We start from the raw sequence: 12,731 nt of genomic DNA on the forward strand, positions 1-12,731 counted from the left end.
ACACACAAACGTTCTTATCTGGAGGTCTGTGTTGCCATTCAGTGTGTTAATGAGCTCTTATCTGATGGAAATAGATCTGACCACACAGTCAGGGGTCTGACCTCATGCCCCCGCGCATACTAACACCAAACACTTGGATGGCCTATCCACACTGAAGGGCGAGAACTATGACTCACAGGGATGGGCATTTGACCATAGACTATGGTGAAAATTAAACATCACTTTATTACATCACTATTTCTTATCTCATTTGTTCCCAATAACGTATAAAAACGTTCTATTTTAAATATCGCCACCGTCTCAAAAACATATTTATACATTTTGTTTTTATCCTAGAGCATACAGAAGGCTTTGATCTGAATAGGTCACTTAATTAAAGTAATGGTAGTTATTACAAAAAACGGCCAGCAAGTGGTAGCAGAGTATAAAATATCAACCAGGGCCATGTTGCAACAAGCTCTTTTCCCCCACAGTTTTCAACAGGTTAGTGAATAATGATGAAACTTAGTTATATTCTAATACTAACTGCTGCAAAACATAAACAGTTACCAATATACTATTTTTTGTCCTGATAAAAGAAGATATTCTAATCTTTCTTTTGGTAGGTTGCATATTTTTATAGCAATATAACACAGTATTCTGTGGGCCTTGCGAAATCAGTCAAAATCCAGTAAAACAGGCGGGAGCGAAGGGGGTTGCTTCAGTGAAAATGGCTGAGAGTGAATGAGTTTAACGGGGAGGTCAACCTTATACATTTAATGACAATATGTTACATGTGACCTCACTAGTCTAAACATGACATTATGATTAATATTACATTTATGGAATAAGAGTTATGAAGCAAAATCCAGCCGTTTTTATCCAACTCAGGGGGCGGCCATTTTGCCACTTGCTGTCAACTGAAGATGACGTCACAGTTACTCAGGCAACAACCAATCACAGCTTGCCTGTTTGCTGAAGCTGAGCTGTGATTGGTTGTTACCTGAGACCTGGGTAAATGTGATGTCATTTTCACTTGACTTCACTTGGGGGGGTTTGACTTCCCCTTTAAATATTAATTTATATCAGACTGAAGAATTTGTTTACAAATGTACAGAATGTCATGTTGGACCACAAGCTGTGACTTAATCAAAAGTGACTGTCCTGCTTGGGAGCTGCACTGGAATGACAGGAGTGCATGTAGGAGTCACCAGAACGTCATGGGCATTTTTGGAGAAGAGTTCTAACTGAATGAGTCACAACACACACCCATACGAATTAATTTCAAATGAGGATGTGTGCCCAAGAATGGGCGGCATCAACGCAGCCGCGCCCTACCTCCACCCGCGAGCTGAATCAGACCTGTTAAAGAGCTTTTAAAAGCAAATGGCAGCGATAACAATGCGCCGGGACACATACAACGCTCACATGGTTGTAATTAGCCCAGACTGGAACACCGTTTGTCTCCATGTGCGAGAACTGGATGTGTGCGCACGCGCACGCATGCGAAGCGGGTGTTAATGGCAAACACCTGAAGCTGGTAAAAGCGCTGCAGTGTTTGTTTTGGAAGCTGGTGGCTGGTTGTTTGTGCAAGTGTAAAAGTGTCACAAAATGCTTTCTTATCAAAAGGAGTGTCCTCAGCTTTTGGGACAAAATGGCTGCGATGGGGTTGAAATGCCGCCCCCTGTTGGCCGGATGTTGAAGGGCAAGTAAATGCCACTCGTGCTGCATGCGGCGCTGTAGCTCTCACACATGTAAGCGCGGATGCCTCGGAGATGAGCTTCGGGTTTCAAGTGGTATGATCTGATGCTAAAAGGGAGACGAGCTTCTCCTCTTACAGCGTCGTGTCGAGAGAGAAGCTCAGGTCGGCCTCTCAAAGACTTTGCTTCAATTTACGGGACGCACGCAAGTCAAGTCCAGCAAATGCCCGCAAACATTTTCCACTTGTGAGCCTCACAAATAAAAACAAAGAGTACCCACGCACATATTTCCTGCCCTGAGCAAGCAAACAAGCCAGTACAATTTTCAGAGAAAAAACGCCAACAACGCTTTATTGAGCAATCTAATTGTTGAGACATGAAAACATATCAAGTCCACAGGCGATCTGGCGCTCAGAGCAGCAATAGTTGCAACGAAACGCAATACCACTGCTAACAAACTGAAAATGCAGAAAGAAAATTAAAATCAAGATGTCAAATTCTTGCATGAAAGCGACGCCAGCTCAGTAGAAACAAACATTTCATGGTTATGGCACTGATGCCACGCTCAAGGGCCAGATCTGGACTTCCGAGTAATTATGTGTAGTAGCCCGCAGTATTATCAGCTTATAGTCAGACCAATTCTTCACAACTTCACAGTGCAGATGGACAATGACCTGAAGCAAACTGTGAAAGTCACAGAGTTTTGTTTTAGGTAAAGATTGCAATATCCAAGTCCAAGCATGCATTTTACCTACTGAAGTTGAAAACTGAAATAAAAAAAATGCCCCAAGAACAAGCAAGAAACTGAAAACAATTGCAGTAGAAGCCACCAGTGACAAAATCCAGTGTCTGGGTGTTCTGTTCTGGGGTTGGATCCCATTTATTAGCATAATATCAAAAGACGAGAAACTAACTCGACTAGACCAGAAACAACGAGAAGGCATCGAGGAACAGAGGGCCAGAGGTGGCCAGATGGAACAGAGGTAATAATCCGACAAAAACACACACTTCTCAGACAGGCTTATATAGACAGTGAATCGATCTGATTCGTGATTGACATGTGGGTAACAGGACTGACATGGAATTATCTGATTGGCTGTTGACCAGATAAAGAGATTAAAGAGTCCTGACATCGCATAGCTTCTGACATCACATAGCATCTTACCAGTTGAAACTAGATGATGGTTACATCAGTTCAAAACAGGCACTTGACCTCACGGTCATGACCCGAACATAACCCTTGCATGGCCCAAGCATAACCCTTGCATGACAGTAAGCATAACCCTTGCATGACAGTAAGCATAACACTTGCATGACCCGAGTCATGACTGTAGGCAAAACCCTTGCATGACCCTAGTCATGACAGTAAGCATAACCTTTGCATGACAGTAAGCATAACCCTTGCATGACCCTAGTCATGACTGTAGGCAAAACCCTTGCATGACCCTAGTCATGACTGTAGGCAAAACCCTTGCATGACCCTAGTCATGACAGTAAACATAACCCTTGCATGACCCTAGTCATGACAGTAAACATAACCCTTGCCTGACCCTAGTCATGACACTGGGGATGTTTCTTGATTCCAGACTTCAGGCTGGATTAAAAAATAATAATAATAGTTTGGTCATCCCTGTCCCCCCACGTTGACTCCATTTTGTGCACGGTGGCCTGAAATGTGATGGCTGCCAGGAACATAGTGTACAGTAAACATAGCATAAAGAAGTGGAAGTACCTCACACTCTATTACCACTCGCTTGGTTGGTAAACAAATAATGGCACTTCGATTCTGGCTAACAGACACCATGAGTAGCGAGTGGTCAGAACAGCAAACGTGTTAACTGGAAATGACAAATATCAGTGCAGCATAAAAAAAGCTAATACTTAAACTGCTTCTCTCTTACACTATGAAGCTAATGTCATTAAACATACCACCGTTGATGTTATAGCATTAGCATTATAGCACTCTCTGAAACAACTAAAATCTGAGCTAAACACCGAATCGCTATTTCTGGCATACGTTACATTCTCTATTGCGATTATACAAAGGAATCAACAAAAGCACTGATCCATATAGAGATGTAGGAAAAAAAATTACAAAAATAAATCAAAAGGAATAACAGGTCAGTCCTAATCAACTTTTTATGAGGCGCATACAGTTGTAGCCTACTTGTGTTAAACGCATCAGTAGCTTTGGCTGTGAAAGGTCCGGCCAGTCAGCAGCAGGGCTCCATTTTGGCAAACAACACCTCACACTTAAAAACAGAATGTGTTGACAACAGGCCAGAAATTCCACTTGTGAACACTTTCACCTGTTCTAGCTGTTGCAGAACGGGAGAAAATGGGGAGCCAGGTGAGAATATTCCCGAAATCTGCAGATATGCATCTAAATAAAATAAATCTGCACTATTTTGATACACTGGGGCCTTATATTCGCACCAATGTAGAAATATGCTAACAAACTTGAATCCTGCTACTTTAGGTAAACACCACCCACAAAAACAGTCATGTCAGGAGTTCCCAAACCTTTTCAACTCAAGACACAAAGCAGAAAAGGCAGTCCTCGTCAGGACTCAAACTTAACACGTTTGTCACCATTCATATCATCACTTTACATTCAGTTCAGAGGGGAGCAAGAGGGAGTAAGTTACACGGTGTGGATCACACCCTCGTCTCTGCATCGGGAAGAAGCCAAAGAGATCAAAGTGAGCATCTCCCACTGGCAGGGAGTGCGAGTGTTCGATTACGGCTGTCACAATAAAAGCTTACGGAACATACTTGAAGGCTCCAACACAGAAAAAGAAACACGCGGACCAGTGCCAAAAGCATCGCTGGCAAATACACGACTGGCTTTCGCACGGCCACCGATGCAAGAACCATCCGAGTGTCCAGTTACTTTCGTGAGGACACATACCTGGAGGGCAGGCGCATTCTTGCCCAACATCTCGAGTTGTTCGGACTTTGGGTATCAGCACCATGACTTTCTGAAAAATACACAAAGGGAAAAATGAGGTTGTGTTTTTACACTCACTGACCACCTCATTTGGAAAATATAGCAATATTATCCTGGGTAAGGCCTTTTTAGTTACAGCTCCTCTATTGGATTTCATGTGTTTGTTTTTCTTGATTACATGGCTTCATGCCATCATCAGTTGCAGGCAGAAGCAAAGCAAACACCTGTTTTAGAACTGAAGAACAAAGTAACATAACAAAGTAGTGATTTATTTACGTTTTTCTTAGTGCTGTCAATGTTAAAGCGTTAACTAATTAATTAATCACAAAAAAATTAGCGCATTAATCATGTATTAACGCAGATTAATCGTACTATTAATTTTGATTGCAAATGATCCTTTAGCTTGACAGCGGGTGGTTACGTTAAAGGTAGTACAGGTTGTGTTTGAACAATAAACAAAACATGCATTAAAGTGAAGCATTTAATAAACGTTCGCGGGTGACATTCAGAATATTTGTTGATGCCAAACAATTGGGGTCATTTTTTTCCCCACTTTAATGTATGCAAGTAATTAACTGATTAGCAAAAGAGGAGGATGAGACGTCCTCTTAAAATTAAATGGGCAAAAAAAATTGCATTTAAATTTGGCGGGCAAAAAATGTTGATAAAAAGCCTTTTTAATTAAGCGATTAATCGGGATTAATCAAAATTTTAAGATGTGATTAATCTGATTAAAAAATTTAATCGTTTGACAGCCCTAGTTTTTCTACACTAAAACTTTAGCACATTTTTAGTTTCCAAATGAATTACTCTATATTTATTTTTACCGCTGATAAGTTACATAATATTGTATATTAGCAATTGGATGTAATTGGATGGATACAATATTCTTTATTATATAGATAAATGATTTGTTGTTGCATATTGAGATTAGCCATTTTTAACCACAAATAATAAACCAGATAACATTGCTACTGTAAATGTGACTTTTAGTAGGCCCTGACTTAGTGCCATATCACTTCCAATGTTGTGTAAATCAATCCCTACCCACCATTGTATGTGCTACTTTAGATGTTAAAAACAATACATGTGCAAAAGATCTTCAGAATACTGTATACCTCTGCTGACATGATTGAGTTTACATTGGCAGAAATGAGGACCCCCAAATCAAATTTTGCTCAGGGCAAAATCAGTGGTTTGATTATTTGGAGTTAAAAAAAATAAAAAATAAAAAATCGGTGGCGACACTGATTTGTATGCACGTTTCTGGTGTGAGTGTGACAGTGTCTCAAATACCTCTTCCACGAGTTTCCCCACGGAAGCGCTCAGTTGTGGAACCAGACTCCCATCCTCGTTGAGGAAACTCCCGTGCTCTCGCTCCAGTTCCATCTTCAGCCTCTGCTCCAACTGGAGGGTCTTGAAGCTCATCAGCAGACAAACACTGATGGAGCACAGGGACATGAGCATGCACAAGACCACGGGGACTCCGGGAGACCACCGGTGGACGGCGGACTTTGGTGCGCACTGGCACGCAGGCGATTTGCTGTCCCCCGCAGAGTCGCGCAAAGATTCCATGCTGAAATCCTACTTTAGAAAGATGAGGTTGGAAAAATGACGCGTCTGAGAAGTGATACTCCTTAAAAGCCTCCGTGGATTATAATTGCAGGGTGACACAATCACATCATCTTGCAACGGGCTTCTCGAGGTCCGGTATTGGAACCGGAGGTGCACAAGGTGTTCACGCCGCCAGAAGATGCTTGCTTGCGGGTCCAAAAGGGTAAAGAGGTGCCTCTTAACGTGGATCTTAATGCGCTGAAAGTGGCTATGTCCTGCTTAGACGTCAGTGCGACGAGCACTGGAGCACATGTGATTGTTTGCCTCTCATTAAAAGTTGCAAGTTCAACTCAAGATAAGACCGCCCCTCCCCACGTGGGACGCCACAGATTTGACAGCTGATAGGAAAACAGCCGATTGGCCAGAACACGCCTGATTGTTTTTAACACACCTCCCATTTATTACCTCAAGCCTTCACTGATCCAAATTTTAGGTGTATTGATACTATTAGCAAGTTATTTAAATTTAAAATGTTGAGGTAGTCATTAAACATCAAAAGTGACAATAATTACCAAATGTGACAATCTAATCTGCTCAAATGGCTGACAAAATTATCCGCAGGTGTGGTGTAGGCTTGCTTGAAGATGGACACGTCAGTATGGTTTTGATGAGGTCGGTTTACTGGTAACTAATTTCCTCACTGGCGTTTTCAGGTTGTAATTCCAAAAGCGTTTTGCTGCCACCTTATGTACCCAAGAGGCAACTACATTGTTTAAAAAAAACCAAAAAACAAAACCCACAGGAATCCATCCAACAGTGTTTGGTTTTGGCATTATTCGTATTTATTGAGAAAACATATTGCAAGAGACCAGAATACCAGAATCAATTATATGTACAGTACAAAGATTTTTGACTCGTAACTTTTTACAATGCAATGCTGCTGAGACAAAACATTTATTGACAATGACACTACCATTAGGAACTGTACAATGCAAAAAAAAAACATGGACCAATGACAAACAAAAACCTACAGATTTGTCAAAACATTTACTGAATGAATGGCAAATAAATAGAGTTCAGCTGGTGATTCAATATGGACAAATGCTAAGATGTGACTGGGACTCGGGCAAAGGCAGAGGACTGATACAGTCAAGTGCGTTCACCTCTCCTGGAGAGTGAGGACGTTGAAGATGTCACGTGACGACACACTTCGGGGGCTCAGTGCTTTTTGCTGGAGCTACAGCTTGCATTGCTGCTCTCGCGGAAGCAGGAGAAGAAGGAATGTTGGAGCGCCTTATCCAGCGTGACGCGCTTAGCTGGGTCGTACTCCATTAACATCTCCAGGAGGTCGAATAGCTGCTGGTGGTCTTCGCTTTGTGACACCATGTAACGCTAATAGGAGGGATAAGGGCAAAGATTTGAAAATAACCATTTGCATATGTAAGCGAATGCATGGTCTTCTCATTCTCTCACCCTGAGTGGTTTGCAGTGTTTCCTGACGTATCGGCCACCCGAGCTGTCGACATCCCAGTCCAGCTTGTTGCGGTGGAGATACCGCTGCTTCCTGTGCAACAATAACAGTTTGGGAAAACATTCGCCGTGGTTACACATTCACAAGTGTTTAGAATGGCGTCCCTCCAAAAGCTGTCCCTGACCTGGTTTTCTGAAGGAGGTTTGTTGGAATCGGGCCCAGGACCCTCTCCATCATAGCGAGGTGTTCCTTGCTGTCATGAGTCTGAAGGTAAAAACAGTGCGATGAAAGCCTTGGACAGCAGCACTTGACTTTTACAGCCTTGCAAAGACGCACCTGGAAAAGGGTTGAACCGAGGTAGTATTCGATGAGGATGCAGCCCACACTCCACACGTCACACGAATGATCCCAGCCAAGGTCTGAAAGACAAAAATGGACACTCAACAAAAAGTAGCCATTTAATGGAGATCAAATGAAAATTTCACAAGGACCACAAACCTAAAATGACTTCAGGTGCACGGTAATGACGTGTGGAAACCACAGATGTGTGATGCTCATGTTCATATGTTGCGTTTCCAAAATCCACTATTTTTATATCAGGTCTCTTCAATGTCCGTTCATCTCGTTTCTAGGGATGAGAATACATATTTGCTGATTAAAGTGCAGCAACAATATACACATTTGTTGAGAATTCCAATAAAATGCAAGTGAATGTGCGTTTACCTTTGTTGGATTGTACTTCATATCATATTCCGAATCAATAAAGAGAATATTCTCAGGCTTCAGGTCTGTGTGAGTCAACTTGTGTTTATGCAGAACTGAAAAGATGCAAGCAGGAGACACCCATCAAATTAATGCAGATACAAAAAAGGAATCATGACAAATCTGACATGTTGCCAGTAACTCACATCTAACAGCCCGGATGATCTGATAGGCCATTTTGCGGATGTGCTCGATGGGGAAAGGAATGAAGTTGTTCTCCTTGAGGAAATCGTAGGTACTGAGGCCGAGGAGCTCGAAGGCGATGCAGATGTGACCGTGGTAGTCAAACCAGTCCAGCATGTGAACGCAAGCGCTATTGTGACAGAAGACAAAAATGTCAAGCATACCGTGCGTCACCGCTAGCAACAATCAGCACGGCGCGTCGTCGCTTACTATCTGCTCTGAGAGTCGAGGGACTTGAGGTGTTCAAGCACAGCGACCTCAGACTTGGCTGCGTCGCGGTAGCGATCAATATTTTTTATGATCTTCAGAGCCACTCGAGCTCTATTGCTGGAACACAAGCAAAGAATTACAATCTGGTGGGAAAATAACGCGACAAATAAGCCATATTTGCAATCTTACTTTAGGTGATCAAGGCATTCGACAACCTTCCCAAAGGCACCCTCTCCAAGAGTACACACAATCTCATCTACACAAAATAGAGATGGAATGTTAGAAACAAAGCAATGGCAATTTAAACGCTGCCCTTGGGCTGCTTGCACTAAATATCTACACTACTATAAAAAGGCTTGACACTAAGTGCCATAAAATGTAATACTTAATGTTACAAGAAAAGTAGCAAACCTAAAAATTACAGCTAACGCAAATATGTATTATCTAGTTGATATTTAGAAATAAAAACCAGACAAGAGTGAGAAAAGAAACAAATGTGAACAGTAGGAAAAAAAGGTATATATTCTATACATCTCGCTTTCAGCATGTCTCCATTGTGATAGATGAGGTGACCCTCGTCATCATCCTCAACACTCCGGGATCTTTTCCTGCTCCTGTGGCGATGGCTCCTCCTCTGCATCGGAACCGCCGCAATCCGCCATCACATCAATAACCCATCAGTCAGCCAGCCAGCCGGCACCAGGCCACCACAACGCGACATCGTCATTCATTCAAGCAGGCCGAGGGGGGAGGTGTAGGGGTGGATAGTTTCGGGCCGTTCAGTAACACCGCCAGGCGATTGGACGGAGCAGCAAATTCAAATTCGGCCCCATCGAGAAATTGGGCGCCAGCCACCACATAGTGTGTGTTACAGAAGAAAAACATGGCAACAAGATTTTCAGATGAGACGTTCTCAGAGTAGTGCAGAAAAAAAAAAGTGACAAGTCTTTTACATGTATCTCTTTGCAACTCTTGCAACACAGTGTCATTCATTAGATTTCATAAGTTTTTAAGCTGTTATGTTCCTACTTTTTATTACAATAAAAAAAAATAAAAAATTGTAGCGGTATGGCAGCTTGGCTAAGCACAATTGATAATGACGCTTTTGATGGTTTGTTGTATAGACTGAAGTGCAAAGAGTAAGAGGTTATTCATACCGAGGAGGACCTGTGGCGAGAGTAGCTCCGCCTGTGCCTTCTGTCTCTGTGTCTGCTTCGTCTGCTTCTTCTACTGTGTCCGCTCCACCCACTGCGCCCGGAAGATTTGCTGTAGTGGTGCCAATCACGATCTCTGTCCTTCAAGGTGTAGTCACGGCTGTCCTCTACACAGGCCATTTCCAAACTCCGTTCCCACATCTCCCTGTCCCGCGAGTCCACACTGTGGTTCAAACTTCGGTTCTCCAGGAAGTAACTAGAAAATATCAAAAAAATATAACACAAACCCAAGCAATTTAGATGAGTAGGAAATGGCTTCTTAAAGGAGAGTCCAAAGTCCGGTAGAAGACTCCCCCCCCTTTTTTTTTTTTTTAAACCAGCTGTGTAATAGAATGAATACTAAACTGGATGGCTGCCAAGCCATCAGATTGCATTTTAAGGATTTCCTGTGCGCATGCGCACCCTGGACCACATATAATACAGTTATGCGTGTAAAAACAAACAAACAAACAACCAAACAAACAACTATTCAAACATTGCTGAAGACACGAACGTGATTTTTACCAGTCATTAGTCTTGTGGTGTCGCTGAGTTCTTCTGTACTTGTTTTCCCGTTCGCTGCTGTGCGAATCTCTGGCCTTCCGTTTGCGATATTCCATTCTTTCTTCCCAGCTGTACTCGTCAATCCAGACACCCGGGGAGTACACTCGCGTGCAATGGCGCATCTAAATATCATGAAAAGACAAATCAATTTCAAAAGAAATGGAAGCGCGACAGTCGCTTAACAGCAGCACATATGTATAATTATACACATTCAAACAACGGCGGCCATTGTTATCTGAAGTCAGCCACGATGCTTACTAGCCCGATTGGGGTTGAAACATGTTATGGATGTATTTACCAGTTTACATGTACAAATTTAATTAAATGAATCTGCATTTAATTCACAATGTAAAAATCTCCATACAGGTGTCGATTCCACAAAAGCATTAAGTATTTATCAACGTTAGCATTAGCTTAGCTTAAGCAGCCATGTTGGCCCTGCCATCGAGGCGTCGACGTTACAAGCTAACTGGCTAAATTTAGCACTCCCAATCGAAAAACACCATAATCCTTCTAATAGCCACTTTTCAAATATTTAATGATTACGCTTACCTCACTTGAAATACAAGTATATCACAAAGGTTAACTTTAACTATGCCGAGGAGAAATACCAATCAAAAGCTGAAAAATAGATTCGACGAATCTCTCCCAAAGATGGCGAATGCTGGGTGTTGCCGAATGTATTTTTTCCCCCTCTGTCACATGATTTTCAAACTACGCCCACGAAGGGGGGAAACCATTGTAGTATCCCGAGTTTAAACTTCGAGGCAACTCATATTCCACAATGCTTTAACATAAATACAAAATGTGACTTATTCTTTTTTTAATAATTAAAGGTAAAAATGTTGGGGGGGGGGTTCCCCCTCACAGTACATCGGAGTACCAATTTGCTGACGAAATTTTGGATCCTGAAAGACAATATTCAGGGGATATGAACTTTTCTGTGTGCGCATTGCATTGCGGGTACATGTCTGCGCCCTGTTTGACAGTAAAAGAACCAAACTATCCCGAAACAAATGTCACGTTGAGCGCATTCCGTACCCTTTAGCGCACCGGTCATAGTTGAATGAGCGGGACCATGTCGGAATATGTCGAAAAGATCGGCGTGGCCGGTAAGACGCTTTCACGAGCAGCGATCGCCGAATTGTTGGCAAAGAACTTCGAAAAACTGCCAGACGGTGACCGCAAGCTCTTCATGTACGGCCCCGTTTATCTGGGAGCAAACGGGGGGCTTGCTGGGCTGGTTGCCAACAGCTTGTACCGCCGAGCCCTGAACGTCACTCAGGCGCCTATCACATCCAGCCTTTCGATGGCCGTACTTCCCTTTATGACAACGTACGCCCTTTACAACGCCGCTGTGTCAAGCCCTCTCCTGTTGGGTGACCTCAATTGTCCAAGCTGCGTTCTCATGAGAGGCGCACTGGTGGGTGTAATGGGCGGCGCAGTGTACCCCATTATCCTGGCCTTACCTGTCAACATGGCCCTCGCATCCAGATACAACACGGCGCCGATCCCAGAAAAGGGAAACATCCTCCGGTATTGGACGGACCTCTCCAAGCCGATCATGAGGAAGATGAGGGCCGTGATGGTCCTCCAGGCCCTTTTCGGTACCTACCTCAGCTCCAAGCATTTTGCCTCCTACACCACACTGGCCAAAATCACGTTTGGCTCGGACGAAGAGGAATTACAAGACTGAAATGTGCAAAAGTAAATAAACCGCTGAACTCTCGTGTTCATATGATTGTTTCATTTCCATAAACTCCGCATGACTGCTTTATTTTAATCATCAGGTGTGGTTGCCAGAAAGGTCGAGCCTTTTCCGTTGCCAGTGTTCCTGTCTTTGGAATGACCCCCACTAAACAATAGGCAAGCCCCATCTCTGTCCATTTTTAAAACTCGTATTAAAAACACATTTTTGTGTTTTTCGACCAAGCATGAGACTCCGCCCTTTTACTGGTTTGAATTGTTTTAACAGTCTTTATTGTATGTTTTAATACTCCATGTACAGCACATTGTATGAAGCAAAGTACTCTACAAATAAAATTGTGTTGAGTAAAATAAACTTGATTGGTTAATACGACAATGACACACATGAAATACAAATGTGCTTAATTTATATCGTTTTGATGTGTTTTTAAATTTAATTTATGTCATCTTAGCTTTAT

At 42.7% G+C, this 12,731-nt stretch overlaps 2 protein-coding genes and 1 pseudogene across 4 annotated transcripts in view; 1 reads left to right on the forward strand and 2 right to left on the reverse strand.

Moving 5' to 3' along the window:
• Nucleotides 1–6,563, reverse strand: part of LOC144026406 (uncharacterized) — a 115,358-nt pseudogene extending 108,795 nt beyond the window's left edge. The window contains exons 1-2 of the transcript XR_013285129.1: nt 5,926–6,563; nt 4,591–4,660 (exon numbers count right to left, since the gene is read on the reverse strand). The product of XR_013285129.1 is annotated as an uncharacterized LOC144026406 (transcript). The remainder of the gene's footprint in view (nt 1–4,590; nt 4,661–5,925) is intronic.
• Nucleotides 6,564–7,002: 439 nt separating this feature from the next.
• Nucleotides 7,003–11,824, reverse strand: LOC144026402 (dual specificity protein kinase CLK4-like). Of its 2 annotated transcripts, none has more exons than XM_077533067.1 (13): nt 11,608–11,824; nt 10,528–10,688; nt 9,967–10,219; nt 9,341–9,443; nt 8,999–9,065; nt 8,810–8,926; nt 8,563–8,729; nt 8,378–8,472; nt 8,153–8,282; nt 7,991–8,073; nt 7,839–7,918; nt 7,657–7,747; nt 7,003–7,575 (listed from the first exon to the last, which is right to left on the reverse strand). In XM_077533067.1, exons 2-13 carry the CDS (start codon nt 10,686–10,688, stop codon nt 7,402–7,404), a joined length of 1,521 nt encoding a protein of 506 aa, XP_077389193.1. In that variant the 5' UTR covers nt 11,608–11,824; the 3' UTR covers nt 7,003–7,401. The 2 variants fall into 2 exon arrangements, with proteins under 2 accessions (XP_077389193.1, XP_077389192.1); XM_077533066.1 differs by lacking the exon at nt 11,608–11,824 and adding an exon at nt 11,119–11,285.
• On the forward strand, nt 11,326–12,628 carry tmem126a (transmembrane protein 126A). Its single transcript, XM_077533069.1, has 2 exons — nt 11,326–12,273; nt 12,357–12,628. Exon 1 carries the CDS (start codon nt 11,633–11,635, stop codon nt 12,260–12,262), a length of 630 nt encoding a protein of 209 aa, XP_077389195.1. The 5' UTR covers nt 11,326–11,632; the 3' UTR covers nt 12,263–12,273; nt 12,357–12,628.
• Nucleotides 12,629–12,731: the final 103 nt, after the last annotated feature.

This window comes from Festucalex cinctus, chromosome 9 (assembly GCF_051991245.1).
Source record: "Festucalex cinctus isolate MCC-2025b chromosome 9, RoL_Fcin_1.0, whole genome shotgun sequence".
In the NCBI taxonomy this organism is placed as follows: domain Eukaryota; kingdom Metazoa; phylum Chordata; class Actinopteri; order Syngnathiformes; family Syngnathidae; genus Festucalex; species Festucalex cinctus.